Here is a 25227-nt window from a genome sequence, read left to right on the forward strand (position 1 = left end):
TTGAAAACAATTACAAAAAGCCGCTCCAGGTTGCTTAAAAGCGCTCTGTCTGATCGGGGCCTAACTGTGCAGCTACCAGGTATGAATATGTGAATGTGAGGGAGTTACTTTCTCATGGCAGATGTTTTTGATGTGTCACAGCACAGGTCCATTTGTCTTCCAGCAGGCCATAACATTGAGCCTGCCTGTCTCTAATAAAGATTTGAAATGCCCCCCAAAAATCTGGCTATAACATTACAGACAATAGAACTTTTTTTATTTTTCAAACATTAGCATTTAGCTGTGATCCTACCTGATTGTTTGGTTTGTGCGGGGAGGAGGTTCCTGGGATGTTGAGTGAGTGACTCCTAGTGACAGCTGCTCCTATTGATGCCCTCCTGTGCTGTGAACGAACTGACAGTGATGCTTTCCCCTCCGGCGGGGGGCTACTGCTACTACTGTTCTCTTCGGTCTCAAGCACTGCATCCCAAGGATCCCCCGCAGCGAGCCCCGGTACTGTCTGTTCGGCGCCCCCTGATGCCGGGGATGCTTCCTCACTCTCGGCTTTGCGCTTTGTAAGTGGGTCCAGATCCAGCCAGTCAAAACGGCTGATACCAGAGGATTCCGTCACTGCTGGCTGCTGGGGCGGTGGGTTAGGCGCCAGAGAAACTGTGAATGCTTGAGAGGAATCTAGGTCAGTGCTGGCCGATCTGCCATTCTTCAAGTATTCTGAGGTGCTGGCAATCTTGTCGAACAGTTTGGCCATCTCTGGGTCCACGGCTGGCTGCGGGAAGACCATGGCAGCAGCGGGCTGGATGGGAGTGAAGGCCATGAAAGATGGCTGCTGAGCTGGCAGTGCCATGAAGGGCGACATGGTTGGAGTGAAGCCATTCTGAAATGTGCCTGGTTTGGGGAATGGAGCGGAGGGGAACAGCGGGGAAGGCTGATGGGTGGGAGTGGACACGACGCTGGAGCTAGATGGGGTGGACAGAACAGGTGTCCACTGACCACTCTGGAAAGGGGAGGAGCTACAGGGATGGCCACCGGGGTAGGAGGCACTGAAGTCAAACCCCAGCAGTGATGAGGGGCGTGTCACTTTGCTGTTAGCCCCAAAATTTTCATCCAAGAGGAGCTTTTCAAGTTCCTCATTGGTCAGCTTGTCCACATCAATATCCCTGAACTTGTCCTGCTCTACCTGTTTCTTGGTCTCGGGGAAGACTATGAGGTCCTTTTCTGGTCTACTAGTACAGGCTGAAGGTTGAGGCTGAGGAGCAGTAGTGGTAGATTTAGATGGTTTTGGTTTCGAGGAGGATGAGGATGCTCCAGAGGAAGACAGGGATGTTGAAGCTGAAAGAGTGTGTCTCTTCTCTCTTTGCAATTTCGCTAAAGCTTCTTCCTCCATGCGGAGGGCCTCCTCTTTACCCACAACCCCCTTCGGCTGGGGGACATCCAGCTTAAACCCATTACCACTTGATATCTGGGCCATTCTGTCAACTTGAAGGTGCCATGAGTGTGACAGCTTTCAAGTCAGTGTGGCCCAAAGGGTTGCGGAGGAAAACGTTAAACACCTAAAAGAAAAAGGGGAAAAAAACAGAAATATTTAGTTCTGACAAATGAGACTATGTTGAATTGTAGGCTTGGGGGTCACGATACGTTTGAGATCCATTTTGTGTTAACAGGATGTAGATACAAACTGTAATGAATATTGTTTACCACATGACACAGAGTATATTGTATTGTCTATGTATGTATGATGTTGCTACCGCTGTAAACTGAGCCTCATTACCGCACTGCACAGAAAACAGATTCCACTGACCACAGCTGTTTTGTCATTACAGTTAAAGTGAAAGTGAAATGATAAAGGACCCCTGGGGTTCATCGTCCTCATTGTCAGCATGTAGATAAGAGGAAGTGGAGGCCACAAACCCTGTGATTAACGGAAGACCTACTCTTCCTCCTGAGCCCCAGCTGCCCTGGCATCAGTGTTGTTTGTTTATCTGCCGTTCCTTATATAAGGTTTCCCTAGGCTTTATTGCTCTAACTATGCTTTGATTGCTTATTGATTGGCTGCCGTTTGTCACATATGCGCAGCCGATAATTACTCGTGCTTGCTTCGGAGTCACGGGCTGAATTGCCTGCATGTCAATGACCTTTAAATTGATTTACTCGCTCACAGCAATCTCTCCTCTATTAGTGTGCCACTATGTCGTTCACCTTGACATTGCAAGGTGCATGTTGTTGTTGTTGTTGTTTAACTAAGCAGCTGAGCAGACTACATACCAAAAGAGAAACTAAATCAAACAACTGCACTCCAAAACCCAAAGATATCCAGTTTATTATAAGACAAAGAAAAGCAGAACATTCTCACAATTAAAATACTGAAACTAGGAAATTTGGCATTCATGCTTGAAAAATCACTTAAACAATTAAATCAGTAATGAAATGCTGCTGGATTCTTATTTCTTGATTGACTAACAAACTGTTTCAGCTCTACTAGTGCATGTACAAGACGGGTTGCTGCTAAACAAGGACATCTTCCATTCTTGATAATGGTATCTATTTAGGATAAGCCTACAACAGGAAGGATCCAATCTATGACATGAGAAAAACACTGCTGCACAGAGCGTTTTGTGATCCTAAAATGACACAGCCCCTTCTCAAAGCAACTATTCATCAAACGATCACAGCCCCAGGGTTGAGTGAGTTCCTTCTCTCCCCAGGCGTCACCGGCCTCTCCTGAGCTTCCCCTCCCATTGTGGTGGAGAAGGCTGGCTGTGCTGGGGCTCACGCTAGCCTAGCACTATTGTGCAGCTGAGGAATTTGGCATGCTAAGCAGCCCGACGGGTCTCTCTCTCTCTTCCTCTGGCTTTCTCTCACTCTGTTAGCATTATGTTAGCACCGCGGTCCAAGATTGTCTTATCAGCTGTGCTAACACCAGCGGGTAGTCACAATGTGGCTGCATTCATTAAACATTGGACTAGGAGAGCATAGTACCAAACTCTGCCAGGAAAACAGCTTGGGGGGAAGCTAAGTGCATAAAAAGAAAAGTCATCATCTTTTGGCGCCTGTTGCACCATCAGCGGCGGGTGTCACTGATGGCTTCATACTCTGCAGAAATGTCACATGCTCTGACCACAGTAGTTCGTCTGTATATTATTGATTTTACACACAATTAGAACGCATGCTCTGACAGATCAAAGCTTAGTTGTTAAAATCACTGTTCCATAATCGAAAGGTCAGAACCTCTTGACTGCCAAGTGTCCGCATTAAAGTCTCACCGAGCTCTAAACAGCAGATACTTCCTCAATCTGCGTTGGACTGTGGGATAACTGGACAAAATGTCAACACTGAGTCAATCTGAGCGGCCACGTGACGTCATTAAAGTCTATAAACATTAGTCTTGGTTTTATTTTCTGTTATGCACTGTAGATCACTGACGACTGTGCAAATCAATCTAATTCATGAAAGGCTGCGGAAAGGAAAACGGGCCAAAGCTATTTTAACTAAAGGAGATTCAGCAGGACTCAAACTACTCTAAAATAACACACACACACACAAAAAAAAACCAACACACGGCTAAACACAAAAGACCCTGAATCAAGATAAGTATATGCTTACTATATGTATATCTAGATATGGAAACAGGAGGCATAACAAGGGAGGAAAAGCCCACTTATAGAAAAAAAGCCAAGTGTGCCAAGACAAATACTTCACACTCTGCTCCACTGCGTTATGGCAAAGGATGGCAGATCCCAGGTCCTTTAAGACCTTAAAACAACATGTGAGCATGACATGAGTCCATACTGTTTAAGCATTCAGAGGACAACTGCTACCCGAATCACAGGCCTGCAGTGAAAATGCTTTCTTGAGTGAAAAGATTTAAGGATGCAGAGGTCACAATAACATACGAGACTCTGGGAGTCTGGAGAATTCCCAGACCATTTGCTTGATGGATTGACAAAACCATACTCATGTTTTTTTTGTTTTTTCTTTATTATTACTGTTTTCTATTTCATATTTAAGATCTGATCTAATGGGAGTGAGTGAGAGTCTTGCCTCTAATGGTCGTGCAAAAGTGCATATGTTAGCATTACTCTCTCCAGCTGATCAAAGTGCAGACTTAACATCTTTAAAATGGGAAATAAGTAACCGGGCCATGTTTGTAGATTTGTAAAAGGTATCGTAAGTTCTGGGAAGGAAACAATAAAGTCAAAGTTCTTTCTCTTTATTCTATGCTGTCTGTCTATCATTGAGGCTCGTCTGTGCAGAGCATTAAGCCTACAAAAGGAAACAAAGACAAAATCTGACAGGACCATTTAAGTGCGCTGGGGGTTACAATCCCAAATGTTGCCCACCTTGGCCAGCATCCCAAAGCAAATTGTATAGCTGTGACACTGTTGTTTACTCTGACAACTATTGAATTCTCTGCATATGCATTTACGATTGCATGCAAAGTAATAAAACCTTCATAGTTAATCCTATCTTTTAAACCGTAAGACTAATTGCACACTTGGTGATAATGTTCATAAGCACAGGAACATGCAATGCAATCAGTAAACAAGTTTTCCTTTTCAGTCTGCTCTGCTCCTGTGTTCCGATGAGTGGAGAGCCCAAAATACAGTTTGATTTGCTTCTCCAGTGATTTGTCATCTAAAGAGGACTTGCAGTAGTTATTCAGGCAACGTAATGTTCATTTAGGCATTCTGATGAGCCAAGCACATCGGCATTTCCCAAATTACTCTGTGGCAGTGGTGGAAGAAGTATTCAGATCCTTTACTTAAGTGAAAGTACCAATACAATGCAAAAATATTACATTACAAGTAAAAGTCCTGCATGAAAAATCCTACTTAAGTAAAAGTACATAAGTATTAGAAGCTAAATGTACTTGAAGTACTAAAGTAAAAGTACTCTTTTACTATCAAAATGAAAGTCCTCGGACTTATATAGTTATATATGCCATCATTAGATTATTACTACCATCAGTGTGTAAACAGCATGTTACTGTTGTAGCTGCTGGAGGTGGAGCTAGTTTCAACTACTTTATATACAGTTAACTACTTTAGTCCAGTGGTTCCCAACCAAAGGGTCTGGCCCCTCCAAAAGGGTCACCAGATAAATCTGAGGGGTCATGAGATGATTAATGGGAGAGGAAAGAAGAAAAAACAAAGTTCTGATACACAAATCTGTTTTCAGTTTTGAAATGACACCATGTGAGAAGTTTAGAGGGAAAAACCACTATTTGGTGGAGCTGTTCACAAATCATAGACATCTGAAATGTGACCCCGACTACACACTGCTTTTTGTAAGATGTCAAAAGCCAAAAAGGTTGGAAACCACTGGTTTCATCTTTAACAATGTGTTGTATTTTAAAAGCTTGTTATATTATCCATTGTGTCAAATCTTCATCTAAGAAGTAATTAAAGCTGTTAAATAAATATAGTGGAGTAGAAAGTACAAAATTTCCCTCTGAAATCTAGTGGAAGGGAAGTATAAAGTGGCATCAAATGGAAATACTGAAGTGAAGTAAAAGTACCTCAACTTGAGTAAATATATTAAGTCACCGCTCTGAGGGAAAAAACACTGCGTTTCATCAGATACCAACAGTTGATGGTAAGCACTGAGAGATTTTTTTATAACGTGACATTTCGGAAAAACATTAAATAGAAATACTATAATATATCTTTATTAATATAAGCCGTGAGTAACGTTATAAAATAAACACGTCGAGCAGGTTTCTTTTAGGCTTTAAAAACAGAGCTGTTAACTAACATCTTAGTTAGCTACAACTCCAGCTAACCTGTCGGATGATGCTCACCTGACACCAAACGATGCGTGATCTATTGTCTATTAACTCGTCAACATTCACTTTCCTCACATTGTACACATCTTAAAATATGAGCTAGCTGGTTGCTAATATAAGTTAGCAGCGTCTCTCAACCGAAGATAGTAGAAATATCCAGCTAACTAAGCCGGCTAGCCCTCTCAAATGTCACTTCTTGATACTTTTGATAGCGGTTGAAACTTTCAACTTTTGACTTTGTTGGATGCTAAGTTAGCCGCTAAATCTAACCAAAAAAAAAAACGCTACGCAAAATAGGCACATTTATAGCTCACTGAAACATACACCCGACTGAGTTTAGCTAAATAATGATAATTTACGTGACTGATCCATACTTTGAGGGACTCTGATTTAATAATTTAAAAGTAACCCAGTCAACTGCTTTGGTCCTGCCAACTGCCCACAACAAGGAAGAAATGCAGGTTTTTATCAGACTGGAAACAGCCGGACAATAACAAGCCGCAACCGCCGATTTCAGACAACTACGAGCTACAACTTTTACACGCAGACATTTGCTGTTAAAATGTTAATTTCTCACCTTTCAGCGGTGCGGTGTTTGGAGCCATTTTTCCTGCAGCTGCATTTTTTCCATCTACTTGCTCAGAAGGGACGTCAGTTCCTGTTGAGGTGGTTGGATGTGGAGTTTTGGTTGCACAGCGTTTCTGCGCTGCTGGGCCGCTTTACTGCGGATTAAACGGGAAAGCAGCTCCACTGTGTGGTCTGAAGGAGTTAGTGTCGAGATACATATATACATAATGTGTTATAAAAACATGTGTGCTATTAGCATGTTGTAGGCAGCATTAAAACATTATAACACAACATTAAAATGCTGTTCGTCTGTTGTAGCAATAACAATAATAATCATAAAATATAACAAAACAATTTCACACTGACAGGGGTCATTTTGCTGCATAGTTAGGACTCCTACTTTTGGTCATTTAAGTGCATTTAGCTGATAATACATGTACCTTTATAGGGTTTTACTTGTAACAGAATATTTTTTATATCGTTGTAATGCTACTTTCACTTAAAGGGCGGGTTCATAATTGTTCTAATCTGTCTTAACCTCTTAATATCCACCCTTTTTTGGGGGGAATTTTTCACCCATTTGGCATACCCAAATGGAAAAGCTTATAACAGATAACTGTGAGGCCAAAATGCATGTGTTAGGCTTCATTTGAAAAGTAACATCTTCTAGTTTCTGGAAATGTGTTTGTTTAGCATGTGGCTACAACACACCAAAAGTATATCAGTTCAAATATGGCTCAAAAAAGTGTTTTTGGTCCTTGTCTATAATGAGTCATATTTGAATAACAATAACTCGGACATGCTGTATGCCAGAACTACGCAAATCAACACATACCTTCTACATCTTGTCAACCACACCTGTATAACATTCCCGACCTCTAGGCCTAACCTAAGGGGGGCAAATTTTTACTTTGTGTGTCACTGGTGTCCCCGAGCCTCTCCAAAACATCTCCAAGTGGCCAAATTGTGACAATTGCTTTTACTCATTACTGCGTGATGCTAAGCCGCTTACAGTTGGCTTAAGCGGGTCGCAAGTGACAGTCAGGTGCCCAAATGAACATTGAAACAGGTTTTTCTTGCTGTTCATACTGGCCATTAGAAGATCCCTACATAATGCACTTACCATGTAAGTGAAGGGGGCCAAAATCCACAGTCCTCCTTCTGTGTAAAAATGTACTTAAAAGTTAGTCTGAAGCTAATATGAAGCTTCAGCGTCAAAATTAGTCAAATCAAGTAGATATCTTTCAACATTATGGTCTTTTTAGTGCCAGAGTCCCTCTTTTTGTTACTATACTTCCACTGCAGCTCAACAGGGAAACACAAAGAGAGAATCTGATGCTAAAAAAGACTGTAAATGTGGCAGATATCCACTTGATATGACTAACTCAGACTGCTGAAGCCTCATATAAGCTTCAGATGAACTTTTAAATGACTGTGTGGATATACTGTGGATTTTTGTCCCCATCACTTTTGCCACACACACCTGTCACAACACACACACACACACACACACACACATACACACACACACACACACACACACCATGCCAGAGATGACACTTGTGTGAGTGACCAAAATAAAATGTTGCTTTTGGAAATTAAATTAAATTTTCTCCTTTTTTCATAGGAAAGTAAATGCGGTCAATTTTGACCCATAACACAACAGATGTAACAATAATTGCACATTTTAATGTATAAGAAAATACAAACAAGTTCTTTTGGTAATTATTTTGTTTATCAGATCATCTCATGGTCTTATTTGACTCTTCTGTTGATCATAAGCAATAAAATAAATAAAGTGTGCCTATGTTAAACTAAAAACGATTTATACTTTGTAAGTTAAATGTGGTCTAAGGTACATAAAATATCAATGTAAGTATATATATATATTATGGTTATGGATGAATAATAAGTCACTTAGCACATAAAACATTTTACTGGATGATAATTAGTGTTTTTTTCAGTGCTTGTTAATGAACTCAAAGATGGGTCAAATTTGACCCGCAAACACTAAGGGTGTAAACCTTTTTCTAACACAATAGAAGGGATATATGTTTTGTCTACATTAAAAATATGGAATTCACAGATGTGGCTGAAATGATTGGTACCCTTGCATTTTATTAAAATAATGCACCATTCGCCCTGAACAATGTTGACATTAAAAGATATTTGATTATCAATGCATGTCGATGTTTGGTTTGCAGTGGAACAAAACAAAACATTTGTGAAAATAACTGAATTCATGCAAAGATGTTCTAAAATAGCTTAGATAAAATTATTGGTACCCTTTAGAAGTTGTAAGGAATAATTGATTTGTACTGATACTTTAAGTAGACTATTGTGTTTTAATCAGTATCACAGGTGTTTTCAATCTTATATTCACTCATGCAGCCAGTTTACAAGGAGAAAATTACTCACTCTGCTGTTTTGTGCCACTGTGTGCATCACATTGAACATGGAAAACAGAAGGAAAACTAGAGAGTGGTCTGACATTATAAAAAAAGGTAATAGCCAAACATGTCAATGTAAAGGTTACATGACCATCTCCAAAGAGCTTGATGTTCTTGTGACCACTGTTGCCAATATTATTAAGAAGTTTAAGGCCTAAGGAACTGTAGCCAACATCTCTGGATGTGGCCGCAATAGGAAAATTGGCCCAAGATTGAACAGAGGGATTGCTTGAATGGTTGAGAAAGAACTAAGCAAAACTTCAGTACAGATCCAAGCTGATATTCAAGTTCAAAGTACAATAGTTTCAAGTTGCATCATCCGTCACTGTCTGAATGAAAATGCGCTTCATGATAGAAGACCCAGGAAGACTCCACTTCTAAGAGGGAAACACAAAAAAGCCAGACTGGACTTTGTCAAAATGCATGTTGACAAGTCCTTCTGGGAGAATGTGCTTTGGACAGATGAAACAGAATTAGAGCTTTTTTGGTAAACAACACCAACCCTATGTTTACAGAAGAAAAAAATGAAGCCTTCAAAGAAAAGAACACCAGGCCTATTGTGAAACATGGAGGAGGCTTAGTGATGTTTTGGGGTTGCTTTGCTGCCTCAGGCACTGGGTGCCTTGAATCTATGCAGGGCACAATGAAATCAGAAGACTATCAAGGCATTTTGGAGTGAAACACACAGCTCAGTGTCAGAAAGCTGTGTTTTAGTCGCAGGTCATGGGTCTTCCAGCAGGATAATGACCCCAAACATACATCAAAAAGCACCCAAGAGCGGATGAGAAGAAAACATAAGAACGTTCTGAAGTGGCCTGCTATGAGTCCTGATGTGAATCCCGTTGAACATCTGTGGAAAGAGCTGAAACTTGCAGTTGGGAGACAGCACCCATCAAATCTGAGAGAACTGGGGCAGCAGCAAGGAGTGGGCCAAACTACCGGTGGAGAAGTGCAGAAACGTTATTCAGAGTTACAGAAAGTGCTTGACTGCAGTTATTGCCTCTAAAGGCTGGTTTACAAAGTATTAAGTTAAAGGCACCAATATTTTTGGCCATACCATTTTCATTTGTTTTATTGTATTAAATAGTATGTTAAGTTGTAAATCAAAAGCAAAGTTTCTGTTATATACAATGTGAAATAAAGAGTAATGGATACCATATAAAAAAGGTGGAAGGGTATCAATATTTTCGGCCATGTCTATAGCTTGCCCGTACAAAGCGCTTCATGAACAGTGAAAGTTAATGAGTGTATTTGCCCAGTTACTGTGTGAGTATAGTTTTGAAGCACTTTACTTAATAATCTCCATTTTATGCCACTGTATTTCATACTTTACTTCTTTACATTTCACAGAGAAATATTATACTTTTTCTTCTTCTAAATTGATTTTGACAGCAGTTGTTAATAGTTATTTTGTAGATAAGGATGTTATCTATAAAAAATATGACCATCTTATAAAATGTGATATGTTGTTATACAGAGGAAACTATTCAACAATCTATAGAACAGTTAAATGATTTCTACCTCAACCAGCAATAATATAACACTCTGAAGGATTACTTTTGATAGTCAAGCATGGATTGCATGACTTTTACTTGTAATGTTTTATTGTCTTTTTACTTGTAGTGTCTTTTTTACATTGTGGCATTGCTATTTTTACTTAAGTAAAATATGTGTATACTCCTCTCAACACTGTAAGTTTCCCATATATGTTTTGTGCAGTTATACTATAAGAGTATGGTATTTACAAAGCATACTGTACAAAGCATAATTTGTATGACTGTGACCATAATCATGTAATTATTGAGACAAATTACACACATTTAAACACACCAATTGTATATTTAAAATATATACATAAAATATTGATTTTTATTTTGGCCTTAGACAGTCTTTGTAGAGCGTAAACCATAATTCGGTTTTACAGCTCCAGTAAGTCAGGTGCATCCTTTTTGTCCTCAGTCAAATGAAGTCTTATTCCGTTAAAATGTTTTTTTTTTCCATTTTAGTTAATATAATTGGAATCAGACAAACAGGTTTATTGCCATGTAGGTTTGCACATACATGAAATTTGCCATGGTGTTGTGGTGCATGAGAATGAGAAAATAGAAGATAAGAGAAACTACAACTACAACAAAAGACAGGGGATATTTTACAATTAAAACAGAAATAATATATTTTAAGTGAAAAGAGCTGTTTAGTTTAAAAGATGCACAAGATATTGACGGGGAATGCAAATATGTTTACGTGTTTTTGTTTTGGTTGTTTGTTGGTTGTTTATTTTTTGCATACAACATGCGTGGTCGTGTGTGAATTGATTTCAAAGTATTTGTGATACATTTATAAGTTATAAAAAAAAACAACCTGTTGCGCTTTCCTCCATCAAACACTAACTCCGCCCTCCTCGGGGGTTTACTGAACGCCACGTACAGTTTGTCCCAACGCACCTCAACGCACCTTAAGCCACTGACTGACCGTTCGATACACTTTGACTGACAGGTCCAGCGGCCAATCAGCTCTCAACGCGACTGTTTTGCAAAGAAAATGTACTTTCTGCCTGTCCAATAAGGATGGCAGAAGGCGGGGCGTTGCCATGGTGAACGCAACCTTTCTCTGTAGGTTGTGGCAGTATAGGAGGCTTGTGTTGGTGGTGGATGACAGCCGTAAACAACCTCCAGTGAAGCTCAGGCACTTTGAGGGGAAGTAACAGTCAGAGCGCGGTGAAGAGAGAAAAGAGAAGCTCAAAGTAAGTGTCAGTTTATAAACGAGCGTTTATTTCACAGGAAATGTGATTCATTATTGCAGCTTACTGTTCATGCTAACCCTTGTTTTGTAGCTTTTCTACGTCTACGGGATAATGAATTGTCATCCTCGCTTCAACAAAACATGTGTTTGTCGTGAACTGAGAGTAACAGGTTCACAACACTCATTCAAAATGTAAAGCCCTGCTAGAGGAATTGTTTTAAAACTGGCTTTCAAAGTAAGCTTGCTGTGTCTTCATCCATCAAACACAAGTGTTGCACAGTCTTGTGCTTGAGTTACTTTTGAGATTAAGACAACTTGCATAACATCATCCCACTCTGTCTCCAGGTGAAGTTGTGGTTTGTACCACTTTTGCATTGCTTAAGAAATGTAAAGTGTTGTGTTTTGTACAGATAATGTACCTGCCCACACTGTACTGAACACAGGCCATAAGAGAGGTAACTTTATAATCATAATTTACCAAACTAACTCTTGTTTTTTTTCTCTTGTATGTACCCAACCAGATGGTGATGTTGAAGAGTAAAGCCTTGGCCCGTTGTGGATTGGTTCTGCTGAGCTTGTGGCTGTGCATCCAGTCAGTGCCTATCAATGTGGACAAGACCAAAGAAAAGCCTGAAGAGGAGGAACTAGCGGCACCACAGAGTGCTGTGAGTCACACAGACGGTGTCATATACAGTTATTGTTAGATAGATAGATATACCAAAAAAAAGAAGATATTTATACCTGTGTTTTCTAGCCAGTTACACCAAATACCTCTCAGTCATCCAAATTAGTTAGTTAATTGGGCTTACAATCTTTCAGACAGGGCTGTTTTACATGAGAAGTATACTCGTTTGTAGGTAAAAGGTTGACTGGAAAATGTCATTCAGTGCACTTTCGGTTAATTAGAAAGAGTTAAATGACCCAAAAGTTCCACATAATGGCCATAAGTTACATATTAACAAGTTAAATGTAAATTATATTCTGCTTTGGTTCGTGCTTCAGGACACTGGGCTACACTACGACCGCTACCTCAGGGAAGTCATTGAGTACCTGGAGAAAGACCCTCACTTTAAAGAAAAGTTAAAAAATGCCAACATGGAGGACATCAAGGTACAGCTGCATGCTCACTAAAAAGCCCGTTATTTTGCAAACCGTTTGTTGACATGAGCACTTTGTACTGAACTGGAGCATGTTGTTTTTTTCCTGATTGCAGCAAGGCAAACTTTCCAAAGAGTTGGACTTTGTTCACCACAATTTTCGGACCAAGCTGGATGAGCTGAAGAGGGAGGAGATGAACAGGCTGCGGATGCTCCTCAAAGCCAAACATGACATCCAGGGGGGGAACGGTACGTAGCCAGCATGTCTTGCTGACGTGTCGCCGACATGCTTGTTGAAGTTGCACAAGAAATTTTGTAACACACATCAGCAGTTGGGTCATCGTCAAATGTAGGATGGGGTAGTTCTCAGACAAAGGAACATGATGTAATACACCGCTATCTTCCACCAACAGTGACATTTACTGTTCAGCGTAAACTGCTGAATGAAAGGTTCATTGGATTTAATCAAGAGGACATAAAACAAGTAATGCAAGTGCAGTGAAGTCACAGTGCGTTACCTGTGAGACATATGGTGTCTCACTACATACAAACAGCGGAATCCCTTGATAACATTACTAGAGGGTCATTTACTCTTACTTAGCTCTTTTCCTGAGTAAATTTGAATAGAGGCTAAAGTAAACAGAGGTTGTGTACATGGGAAAGAGTTGCCAATGAGTAAGTTCAGAGAAGGACGGAATCGCTCTGATTCTATGTGGGTTCAATCTAAAACGAGTAATACACGTAATACTTGATCTAACAGAATTTATTACAGTTAAATAAAACAGTTTCATGTTTTTTTTTCCTCCCTTGCAGGCCTGACAGTGGACCACCAGGCTTTGCTGAAACAGTTTGAGCACCTCAACCACATAAATCCACACACTTTCGAGGTGGAGGACCTGGACCGCCTCATCAAATCGGTATTGGCAGATGTGAAAAAAAATAAAAAAAACACCAGAAAACCGTTCACTAAATAGATCTTTACTGTGGTTGATCTGACGTAGCAGCTGTAGTAGCAGCTCCTCACTTGAGAACTTGTTGCTCCAGAGTGAATCCAGAGTAACTCAGGAACTGACATGACTACCGCATCCCAAATGAAAGCTGACTGTGTGTTTTTTGGGATTGAGACTAAGATCAAACATAGCAAGAATTATCCCTTCCTGCAACTGTTATTTATTAAAGTGAAATGTCTGTTGACTCACTTCAGAAGATGTTGTAGCTTCAGGCCTCTAGTAGCGTCAAGGAATGTTGACTTGTCTAGTAGCTCATATTACTGAAAGTTTGTCATAATACAACCTGCCATATATACACAGAGCAGCTGCACAATCCTTAATGTAACTAAGCTACCTTAGATATTTTCTACATTTTTGGATTTAGTTTCCTTACTTTTTAGTTTATACTCACGTGTTAGGAACAATTTTAGAAAGTTAATACTACTATTAACAATGTCCTTTAAACCTTTAATGGGTTCTGTAGTGTTGCTGCCATAGTGTAGCTGTATTACAGTCATACCTATGGTCACAGTAAAGAACACCTTGCCTGATATTATTGCTATAATTATGATGGATGAGCCTACAGAGAATTACAGGTGTCATGTTTCCCAGGATCCCTCATTCATTCGTTCCTGCTGGCTCACATTTTGGCTGTATTAACCAGTCCGGCCTTTTTCAGTTTTAGATGTAATGACATGGAGGCATTCACAGCCTTGTAACCTTTGTTGGAGAGGGCTGGCTCGCCAGAGGTAAAAATCGCCACTAGTAGAGTGTGCACTATTTTGACATTTTGAGGAAGTCGGTTTAACGTTGGAATTGTTGTCTCTGTACAATCAGGGTTTGCATGTCTCTCTGGTTTTACACTGGAGTTTACAATCATTTGCATGCAGATCTTGACACTTCTTATGTTTAGTTTTTGTTCTACAGTCATGCATTTATTATCTAGACGTTGGCGGTTGATCTGTGACATGCAAACGTTACTGATCAATGAGTGTTTGCTTTGTGTGTGAGATTCATACCATATACCAGGTGATTACCTGCAGGGCTGTAGAGTAAAAATAAAACCTGTAAGTTATTCTAGCAGCTTAAAATGAAAAATTGCACACTTTTGCAGTTTAGGATGATCAAACATGAATATTTATAAAGATCCAAGAAACAAAAGTAGCAAATTAATATCACTGTTAAGCATTTGAGAATAACTGTACTGCTCTTCAAAGGCAAACAACAGCATTTAGGTTTCATTTCAACAATTTCATCCATTGTAGCGACGCGTATTTTGTTAGAATATGAGATCGAGTTTGTGGTCTTTACTCTCAGTTTTACTGCAAAGGCATTTACTGCTGCTGATTAGCTTTGGAGGGCAGAACAGAAGTGTACTAGTACTTGATCAGCACCCATTAGACATTGTATGTATATCAGCATTGAGCAATTGGTGGACCTTGCATTGCATGAGCTAAACATGAGGAGCATGTTTGACTGATCCAAAATCCTGCTCGGGACATTTTAGGAGACTGAAATTCATTCAGCCAAGCAGTTTGCTTTATCCTCCGCACGACAAGTCTGATTTTGCCTCTTTTGTTGGAAAGAATGAATTGATTCCAGAAAACTGTACAAATATAAACTGTTTAATGCAAGTTTTAATTCTCTGTTTCAACTTTTTGTTTTATTTGTAGGCCACAAACGACCTGGAAAACTTTGACAAGGATCGCCACGATGAGTTCAAGAGGTACGAGATTATGAAGGAGCACGAGAGGAGGGAACGTCTGAAGAACATGAACGAGGAGGACCGCTTGAAGGAGGAGCAGCACTACGAGGAGATGAAGAAGAAACACGCTGACCATCCTAAAGTTAACCACCCTGTAAGTCACCTGCTGCTGTTGATTTAAAGTACAGCAAGATGACTAAATATACAAATATAGACTGGAACTGATTTAATTAGCTGTGTTAACGGTTAATTGTTTGCTATTCTCAGTTATATTTTCGATTATTAGTTTGAGTGTAAAATATTGGGATGATCAACATTTGGGATGTGATGGGATTTTGTTGAACAGCATTTTAAAAGGTAGTCAATTGAACTTGTTTTATTTGGATGTTGATGGGAGGGTTAATAAAAATTAGCATGAGCAGCGCACAAATTTGTGAGCAGCACCTAACAGTCCACATCCTGTGTGGCTACGTGCAGGGCAGTCAAGACCAGCTGAAGGAGGTGTGGCAGGACACAGACGGTTTGGACCCAGCAGACTTTGATCCCAAGACCTTCTTCAAAATGCATGGTAACCACGGAGATCATATTTACATCTAAAGAGCAAAGAACAACTGCAGTGATCTGATTTTTTTCTTCACTCTTGTCTCCTAAACTAAAATTTTACCAGTTCTGAATCTACTTTCGATGACTGAAGCTTCATATTAGCCTCAAGTAAAACTTTTAAAAGCATTTTTGCACAGAAGGAGGCTTGTTGATTTTGTCCACCATCATTTACATTGTAAGTGCAGTGAGAAGGGATCTCTTAATGGCCAGTATGAAGGAGGAATGATTACAGCAAAAAATATATGTCAACGTTTGTTTGGGCACCTGAATCTTGTTTTAGGACAGACATGAAACATTGTGAACCTGTACTACCTTTAAACTGCACATTATACTACAATCCAGTTTGGATTCCAGTTTGTTCTACATAACAGTGGTTCATGCTGCACATACAATACCATAAAGCCTGACAGTGTTGTCATACAAGTAATCTGACATGCCTATGACAAAACTATGCATTTCTGTCCTTTTCATGTCGCAGACACCAACGGAGACGGCTTCTTTGACGAGAGCGAGCTTGAAGCCCTCTTCACTAAAGAGGTATTTATGTGTCACCGTTCTGGTTCTGCATGTTTTAGTTTGACATATTAATTTTAAAAAAAGCCTTTATAGGTCAATTTTCTGTCTGTGTCTTCAAGCTGGAGAAGGTTTACGACCACAATAATGAAGAAGATGACATGGTTGAGATGGAGGAAGAGAGACTGCGAATGAGAGAGCATGTTATGAACGAGGTAAGCAAGATATGAAGGCCGTCTCATGTTTATTAATACAGTAATGATCGGTCGTTATCAGACTCCACAAATGATGCAGGCATCCCTGTCAGTAAAAATATTCAGACTTTTTCAATTATACGTTCAATGCTTTTAAATACCAGAATGTAGTTGTGAGTGAATCGCCCTTCAACGTGGTGTATTGGTGTCTGAAACACCTTCAGTCTTTTTTTTTACATTATCCATCCAATCAGTGCAATAATCAGAACAGTTGTATATCAGATATCACTTGACACAGTGCTCCTCACGCTTAAAGTGACCAGTTGTGGCGAATGATTAATGTTGAAGACCACGTGTCGACCCTGAAGTTACTTAAAGCAGCTTCATGTGTTGATGTTCAGGTGGACACCAACAAAGACAGACTCGTGTCACTGGACGAGTTCATCGCGGCCACTAAGAAAGACGAGTTCCTCGAAAAAGACGAGTGGGAGGTAAGAGCTAGATTTTATAGGCAAGTCTGACAGATGTTGACAGAAAAGCGAGGCTTCTCTTGGCAAGATAAAATTTAGTAAATGAAGTCAAAATGTACACATTTGATTGTCTTTTCTGCCATGTTAGAATGAATGCATTTTTAATTCTTAGCCCATTTTATCAAAAAGAAATTCAACTAACCACCTCTAGTTGGCTGGTAAAGTAATAAAATAGAAGTCAAGATTGTCTAATTTAAGACTGCTGTTTCTAAAATCACATATCCATACTTGACAAACTACATCAGAAATTTCAGCCTATTATTCATACAATTCATTGCATCTTATTATTCCCTGCCTTTCCCCCCTGCCTCCACGCTCTGCTGTTGCCTCCACAGACTTTGGATAATAACCCCGTGTACACCGAAGAGGAGATGAAAGAGTACGAACAGCACCTGGCCAATGAGGCGAATGACATCAACAAGAAGTCGGACGAGCTGCAGAAACAGAGAGAGGAGCTCGAAAGGAAACAGGAAGAACTGAATGCTCAGAAGATAGGCCTGCAGCAGGTTAATTAACACATACATCACATATTTCAGTCACTTGACAGGTGCAATGGATAAAGTACTGTAATAACCATAGTCACATACACTTCATATGACCATAAATAATATATGGTTGATCATATGCATGATTTGTTGGTATGTGAAGCATGTACTTCCTTGTAAGATCACTTTTAAGCCGCACCCAAACATTGTTTTATGCTTTAGATTAGACCAGCTTGTCAGAAAACATAATGTCAAGAACATGTGTAGCTTCTGTGTTCTCACAGAATACGGATCAATTTAACAATCCTTGAGGGATTTGTCCTGGAGATTTGTGTGCATGCTAAAATGCTTTTTAATCTCAAGCTCAAATGGAGCAGAGATTCCTACTTATTTTGTGATGCTCTAATGTTTTTTTTTTTTTATCCTGCTTTCTCTGCTCAGGCAGTAGAAGAAATGGAAAAGTTAAAAGCCCAAAAAGCTGAAGTCAAACGTGAGTATCACATTGCCGTGATTGTTTTCTTGTATTCCTTAATTGTATTTATCTAAGGAGATTTGAAGAACACAGATGTTTACAGTAACCGTCACACAGTTAAAGGAGAGGTTCGCTTTTTTCTTGTGTCTGTGGTCAATGTATTTGTTCCTCCTCACAATACCTCCTGTGAAAAAATATCCTCCTAAAGTAATTTCACTTTAAGAGCTGGGGGACAAAATCCACACTCCTCATTCAGTGCAAAAATGCATTCCAAAGTTCAGACAAATTGAGTGGGTGTTTTCCAAATACAAAGAGGGAATTTTACACTCAAATGACTTTGGAAGATTTGTGTAACTCAGGCTGCTGAAGGAATCTGAACTGCCTGTATGGACAGGAGGAACAATTACAGTGATTATTAACGCTTTCAATGTACATATGGGCTTGTAAATAGTGTTTTAAAGGATGGAGAGTTTCTATATATTTTTTTATTGTCAACAAATCTCATGTGCAGAGCCAAACCAACAATGAACTGATCCTTTGTACTACATTGTACTTTGTAAATAACTTAAAGTATAAAGTCAAGAGATTGTGATTATAGCATAAGAAGCTAGCAGTGGCGCATCTCTATTTCTAAACAAACTAACGTGCCCAAACTCAGCTCACCCAGTTCAGCAGTGTGACTTACTGACATGTTTTTAATAGTTTTTGGACAACAACAGAGGTCTAAGGCACAGAGGAATAAGATATATCAGGCTTTGGATACAAACACAATACTTGTGTAAGTAGATAAATTCATTGTTGGTTTGGATCTGCACATGAGATTTGTTGACATGAAGAAAAATATAGAAAATCACCAGCCTTATTAAGACAGACATGAAAAAATGTGAACCTCTTCTTTAAAGGTGCAGCGTGTAGAATTTAGAGGCATCTAGCGAAATGGATTTAGCAGAAATGGAATATAATATTCATAAGTATGTTATAATTAGTGTATAATCACCAGAAAATAAGAATCATTGTGTTTTCGTTAGCTTAGAATGAGCCCTTTATATCTACATAGGCAGCGGGTCCTCTTCCATTTAGCCCGCCATGTTGCACCGCCATGTTTCTACAGTAGCCCAGAATGGACAAACCAAACACTGGCAAACCTTTCGCGGCCACTGTAGGTTCTCCTACATGCTTGGAAGGGGAGGGGCGGTGGGTTGCAATATGCATCCTCACTGTTAGTTGCCACTAAATCCTACACACTGCACCTTTAAAGCCATTATGTGTCATTTAAAGTATATATACTAAACTTATATATACTGGCGTCCCCTAGTGGTAGTATTAAAAATATTTACAATCTCAGCTGCCGTAAGTAGAGGATGCAAATGGGGAGGGAAACATTTAATTCACCTGAAAGCTATAGCTTCTCAGCATCAGCTTCATGAACATGTAAATATAACTCACCAACTTTAATATGTCTTTTTGTTGCAGAGCCGGGAACTACAGTAGCCGAAGGTGAGCGAGCACCAGTTGTACCAGGAAACAATCAGCCGTTGCCCTCTGGTCACCCGCAGCAAGATGTACCAGTGCCAGGACATTCTTAGCAGGCCTCACCCCTCTCTGTACTGTATGTATGCCAGTAAGTGTGTATGTGTGTTTGACTTGTCATAATTCCAATTTTCTGTTTTTTCGGATTTTTAAAACACCACTTGACATATAAAAATATGTCTAAATATTAAGAGCACATGAGAAAATCTGATTTCAGGCTTCAGATTTAGTGCCTGTGCCCAATCATGCCCATGGCCCATTTGGCTCGAAATGTGGAGCTGGTCCAGTTTTCTTTGCGGACAATCGACCCATTTAAAAAAAAAAAAAACAATCTTTCATCACAACAAGGACTCTGTTCTCTGTGGGAAGTGCTTTGGGGTGAAACGGGGAGGGCTCTTTGCCTGATAAGCAAATGTTTTGTTTTACATACACTGTAGTTCATTGTCACTGGTACTGTCCCTCAGAGGAAATACTCTGAAAGTTATTATTATTATTATCTATTCAGGTATATAGATCTGATCATTTTAGAAAAAAATGAATGTCATAAATGTAACTTTAAAGTTTATGCAGCGCTGCTGGCTAATGAATGAAATGGTCCTGTTTACAGTAAAAAGGTGATTTTTTTTTTTCATATAGTTTCAGCACATTTACTTAAAGAGTTTAAATTCTGTAACCATGAAGTAATGTTTTCTGTAATAAGACTTGCGTTTGACCATGTTCACTTTTGTTTTGTTTCATTTTAAAATGAGTTGCTGTTATAAAAACTATGCTGTCAGCCAATATTTGAAAATCAGAATAGTTTTGTCCTCTTTTGCAACAGTTACACACATTTCTTTTCAATATCACCACTTTGTTAGATAATGTTTTTGTAATGGCTGTCATCTTTTACAGTAACAATTCCTCTTTACTTTTTTTTTTTTTTTTTTTTACAATGCTTGTACCTCCATAAAAAATACATATTTCTTAAGCTTTCCAGCTGTTGTCTCCTGTGGACCAGATAATTGAAGAACATATTTAGTTTACAGATTTAGATTTACATATATTATATATTTAAATCTTTTAATTTAATATAATAGTGTGGGTGTTATAGAGTGATGATTGTGTGTTTTTTGTGTACAGCGTGTTTGTGTGTCAGTGAATTTGTCATTTTTTATGTTAGGATATATTCAGTTTATTTATTCTCTACATCACTGGAAATGAAACTACAGCAGTTCAGGTTTGAACTCATCTCTGTCATAGGAGATGGAAACCCTGACTTAAACTCAACAGAGTTACAAGGTCAAACATGAACTAGATACATTAATACAACAGATACTGAATAAACCCATAAAAATTTTCTTTTGAAGGACTGAGGTACAATAGACCAGTTGATTTTATTTTATTTTTTTGTCCCTTTCCAATAGCAAAATCTGTCCACTGCCCAACTTTCTATGTAGTAAATTCAGCCACATGTTGTACGAGATTCGAATGCGGACAATAAAGTGAATGAGCTTGCAAGTTTAAGGTCTGTGTCTCTTTGTTTTTATCACGCACATCGACTCATGATTATCTAAAACACAATCATATTCAAACCACGTTAAAAATGTTGAAATTTGGACACGAAAAGTGACATTTTCAGCACTTTGAAAGTAATTCCTACATTTTTAAAGCTTAGCAGGGCACCTCGAGTCCTTTCACAAAGTAACATTTATAATAAACACGTGAGTGTGTGTGAATTCGTGGATGGACATTCAGCTTCGTCCATAGGACTCGTTGAAGCGCTCGATGATGTAGTCGCCAGCTGTAACAGGTGGGTATTTGTCGGAGCCGTCAAAACAGGTGATCAGAGCCTTGTCATCCGGCTGGACGAAGAAAGCCAGGGACTGACGTGTGCTGGAGTCACCAGCAGGGGGCAGCAAAACTCTGTGGCGCTGATGAACAGGAAACAACTTTATATACCAGAATCCACCTCTGTGTGACTTGTTTAATTGATAGTAAAGTTATTGTAAATGTTATTACCCATGTCATCATATATAGCTGAGTTGAGATTTATACACAGTATCCAAAAATTTAACACAAGATTCAGACATTACATCATCTCCAGTGAGGCTGAAACCAGCATAAAAATGAAGACTTGATTACTCAGACATGATAAGACTTTTCTGTTCAAGGAGTTTAGGATTTTACAAGCAGTCCATGTACGCTGTTAGAGTTGTGACACTACTACTACTGACACTAATGTCTTAATTTTTGAGGCCTGTTTGTAATCTCTGTTTTCACTAGAACCGCAATTATTAGTCGATTGATTGGTTAGTCAATTGACAGAAAATTTATCACCAACTATTTTGATAACCAATGAGGTCATTTTTTAAAGAAATATGCTAAAATTCTCTGGTTCCAGCTTCTTAAATGTGAATATTTTCTGGTTTCTTTAATCCTCTATGATTTAAATATTGAATATCTTTGAGTTGTGGACTGTTGGTTGAGATAAAACAAGACATTTTAGGTTGCATCGTGGGCTTTGGGAAACATTTTTGACATATTTATTTGAAATTTTTTCACAATTTTCTTACATTTTACAGACCCAACGACTAATCAAGAAAATCAACAGATTCATCAATAATGAAAATATTCGTTAGCTGCACTAATTCAGTATAGGCTGATATGTTTATTTATGTTTACTTTTTCATTTACAATGATTTCCAGGTACTTGAGGTGTGGCTGTATCTTCAAAATCAAACATGAGGAGACCTATTGAGCTTCAAATGTTAAAAAACTCTGTCTGATTGAGAAACGTGTGTTTGTTCTTTTTGTAACCTTTGTACTGTTGTAATGAAAAAAAAGAAAACTTCAACCAAGCTTGCTTATAGATAGAACTCTCTGGAGAAAACTCACCGCAGAGACAAAGTAATCACTGGTCCAGCGCTGCATCAGGTCCGCGATGTTGATGAGGACTGCTCCGGCGATGCAGGGAGCATCGATGTATTCACCTGAACGACTTCGTACCTGAGGGTTAACAAGTGTCAAAATGATAGATTACATGCATACTGCAGAACAGTAGCATAAATCTACGCCAAATTTACAGTCTGGCAACGTTGAGTTTAGGGAGAAATTAAAATAATGACAAAATGAAACTTGTGTTATATCATTAAACTTAACAAAAAAAGATGTGACAGAGATTGCCTGAAGTATTCCTAAGGCTTCAGTTAGTGGAAAATTACAAACTGTGGTAAAACAGTGAATGAAAAATGTTTTCTGGGGAAAGTCAAACAAAGAGAGAGCTGGACAACAAAGGTAAAAAATATCTTCTGAGATTGCTCATTTTTAGAGAGCAAGTTGATAAAATAATTTTCCTGCATGTGTCTTGCATCCAGAGAGATGAAGATGTGCGCAGCGTTACCTGCAGACCCTCCGATCCCTGGAACAACAAGGTGATGCTGCCGTAGTCTGAATGCTCTCCACATCGCAGCTGACCCTCCTTCGCCTGCTCTCTGTTCACTGGAGGGTAGTACAGAGACCGCAGCGTCGTGGCGTTCCCATCAGCTGCAGGTGACACAACAGAACTGTCACAGCTTGCTTGGTACCACAAGTGTTTACACTGGGCTTCAGATTCAGTCAGATACTGGGAGTTATATTATTTTTGATGATACTATAAAACCAAGAAGGTATTTGCAGAGATGTTGTTCCTTTAAACATGAGACTGTGAGGTTCACAGTGCTTCCTTTCTGTCTTCCATTATCTCAGTGTTTATCAGAAATTCTGCTCCTGTTATCTGTATTATCTCTATTTCCCTTTTTTCAATCTTTTCTTATTCATATGTGGAGAAATATTCAAAAGTTACTACTTCATACACCATGATAAATCTTCAATTGATTCATTAGCTTTTTCTGGCTCAAAAGTGCCAATAACATAAATGCAACTCCTCCAAATATATATCAACACGTTAAGTGTCCAGATATCTACAGTTATGTTTCCAAAAGTCTGATTTTAACTTCCTTTACTGACAAAGCAGGCGTCAAACACGATGCTGCTGAGTGAGAGGTCTGTTTGCTCATGAAGGCTGCCAGAAGTGAACTCAGAGAGTCTAACTTCAGTGGAGTAGTTTAAGCTTGAATCATTTCTAACTATCAACAATGTGCCCTTGCAGCTAAAGCCCAGTCAACAGTGACTGTGCTGATCTGTACATACTTCCTATAAGACGATGCGCACCAAGAAACACCTCGGGGTCCAGACCCAGACTGTGGGCCATCACCCTCAGCACCCGCAGACTCAGGTCTTTACAGCGCATGAAGAAAGACCTCTGGATCTCCTGGAACTCTGCTGACGGCCATTTCTGTGACAGAGAAGAATGGCGTTAGAGCCATTTATGAGGCAGATATTGATATTTGAAAGTTAAAAAAAATAACATTACATCACTCTTTAAAACGATATATGTTTCCAAACTTAAAACACATAAAATAATCAAACATTTTTAGTTGGGGATCCCTTCTATTTGGAAATTTGGTGGGAAAGATTTGTGACAAAGCTACACACTGAACAGTGTAATGGGGACACTGTTTCTAATTGACCTAAAACAAATATCTGGCATTTCTGTACCGCAATTTCTTGTTATATACAGTACATATGGATATCAATATATCTGTTATAAATTAATATAGATTAAGATTATAAAGATTTTTTCTGTTGATCTGTTTTCTGTTGATCAACTAATGAGTTAATCGATTAATACTTGCAGCTCTGATCAGTTGATAATCTTGGCAGACCAAGAGTAGAACAGAACTTTTTCTGATGCAAAAACAGCTGCACTTTCACCCCAAACTGATAAACCACAGCTGGATCAATCTGGCGTCTGTGTGACCAAACAACACTCCTGCAAGTACGTCTGTTGTATGAAATGTGTGACAGTGTGTCATTACTATGTCAGGGCGCAGTGAAGCGGTGTTGAACGCCTCCTTTAAATCTCCAGGTTGAAGTGGATTCAACCTGAAAAGTAGTTTTTTAAAAGAAAATTTAAAACCAAAATGTTTTGCAGTAGGCTACATATTGCCGATAAAAAGTGTTCATTTCCTGATTCCCACCTCTCAGTCTCCAAAGACACCCAGCCGTGGTTCGGATTATTGGCGAAGCTTTTCCTGCTGAAAGGTTGTTTTTGTTCATCTGGCTGCAGGAAGAATCTCTTCGATATGTCCATTAGACGATCTACCTGTGCAAACACAACAAGAGACGCGTTCCTACCCTGCAAACACCGCATGCTCCTCTGACTTTACTCGCTCTTCTTCTTACCTCCTCCGGAGTAATCCCGGTATTTTCAAGAAACACAAAGCCAACGTCTGTGAAAGCTGTTTTCATCTCTTTGCTTAAATTGTGCAGCTGCTCATCAGAAACTTCTTTCTCACTCAGCCTGAAGGCGCTGAAGTCCACCACTGGGATGCTCATTTATAAAAACAAAACGTTAAATCTAAAAGTATCTAAATGCAGAGTTTCGGGATATGAGGTTGTCACTGACCCTGAACAGTGCGGAAATAATAAACAGTTATTATCAGTTGTTGCAACGTCAGGCTGCTATCAGTCATGTGACCTTTCCCAGCCAAT

General features: G+C 39.2%; 3 protein-coding genes across 4 annotated transcripts in view; 1 reads left to right on the forward strand and 2 right to left on the reverse strand.

Moving 5' to 3' along the window:
* The window catches only part of pik3c2a (phosphatidylinositol-4-phosphate 3-kinase, catalytic subunit type 2 alpha), a 48547-nt gene extending 41996 nt beyond the window's left edge, over positions 1-6551 (reverse strand). The window contains exons 1-2 of the mRNA XM_042412779.1: positions 6357-6551; positions 293-1547 (exon numbers count right to left, since the gene is read on the reverse strand). Of these exons, the coding sequence (XP_042268713.1) occupies positions 293-1465 (1173 nt within the window). The 5' untranslated portion in view covers positions 1466-1547; positions 6357-6551. The remainder of the gene's footprint in view (positions 1-292; positions 1548-6356) is intronic.
* Positions 5530-21159, forward strand: LOC121897961 (nucleobindin-2-like). 2 transcript variants are annotated; one of them, XM_042412783.1, is made up of 14 exons: positions 5530-5589; positions 11413-11539; positions 12060-12203; positions 12541-12648; positions 12752-12884; positions 13449-13552; positions 15298-15483; positions 15807-15897; positions 16411-16469; positions 16568-16660; positions 17041-17130; positions 17505-17675; positions 18096-18144; positions 19600-21159. In XM_042412783.1, exons 3-14 carry the CDS (start codon positions 12060-12062, stop codon positions 19710-19712), a joined length of 1341 nt encoding a protein of 446 aa, XP_042268717.1. In that variant the 5' UTR covers positions 5530-5589; positions 11413-11539; the 3' UTR covers positions 19713-21159. The 2 variants fall into 2 exon arrangements, with proteins under 2 accessions (XP_042268717.1, XP_042268715.1); XM_042412781.1 differs by lacking the exon at positions 11413-11539 and having other exon boundaries at positions 5535-5589.
* On the reverse strand, positions 21011-25171 carry si:dkey-10o6.2 (uncharacterized protein LOC100124608 homolog). The gene is made up of 7 exons (XM_042412784.1): positions 24919-25171; positions 24714-24838; positions 24552-24618; positions 23824-23968; positions 23036-23178; positions 22531-22641; positions 21011-21566 (listed from the first exon to the last, which is right to left on the reverse strand). The coding sequence occupies exons 1-7, from the start codon at positions 25069-25071 to the stop codon at positions 21387-21389; spliced, it is 924 nt and encodes a 307-aa protein (XP_042268718.1). The 5' UTR covers positions 25072-25171; the 3' UTR covers positions 21011-21386.
* Between the last annotated feature and the right edge of the window lie 56 nt (positions 25172-25227).

This window comes from Thunnus maccoyii, chromosome 5 (assembly GCF_910596095.1).
Source record: "Thunnus maccoyii chromosome 5, fThuMac1.1, whole genome shotgun sequence".
Lineage (NCBI taxonomy): Eukaryota > Metazoa > Chordata > Actinopteri > Scombriformes > Scombridae > Thunnus > Thunnus maccoyii.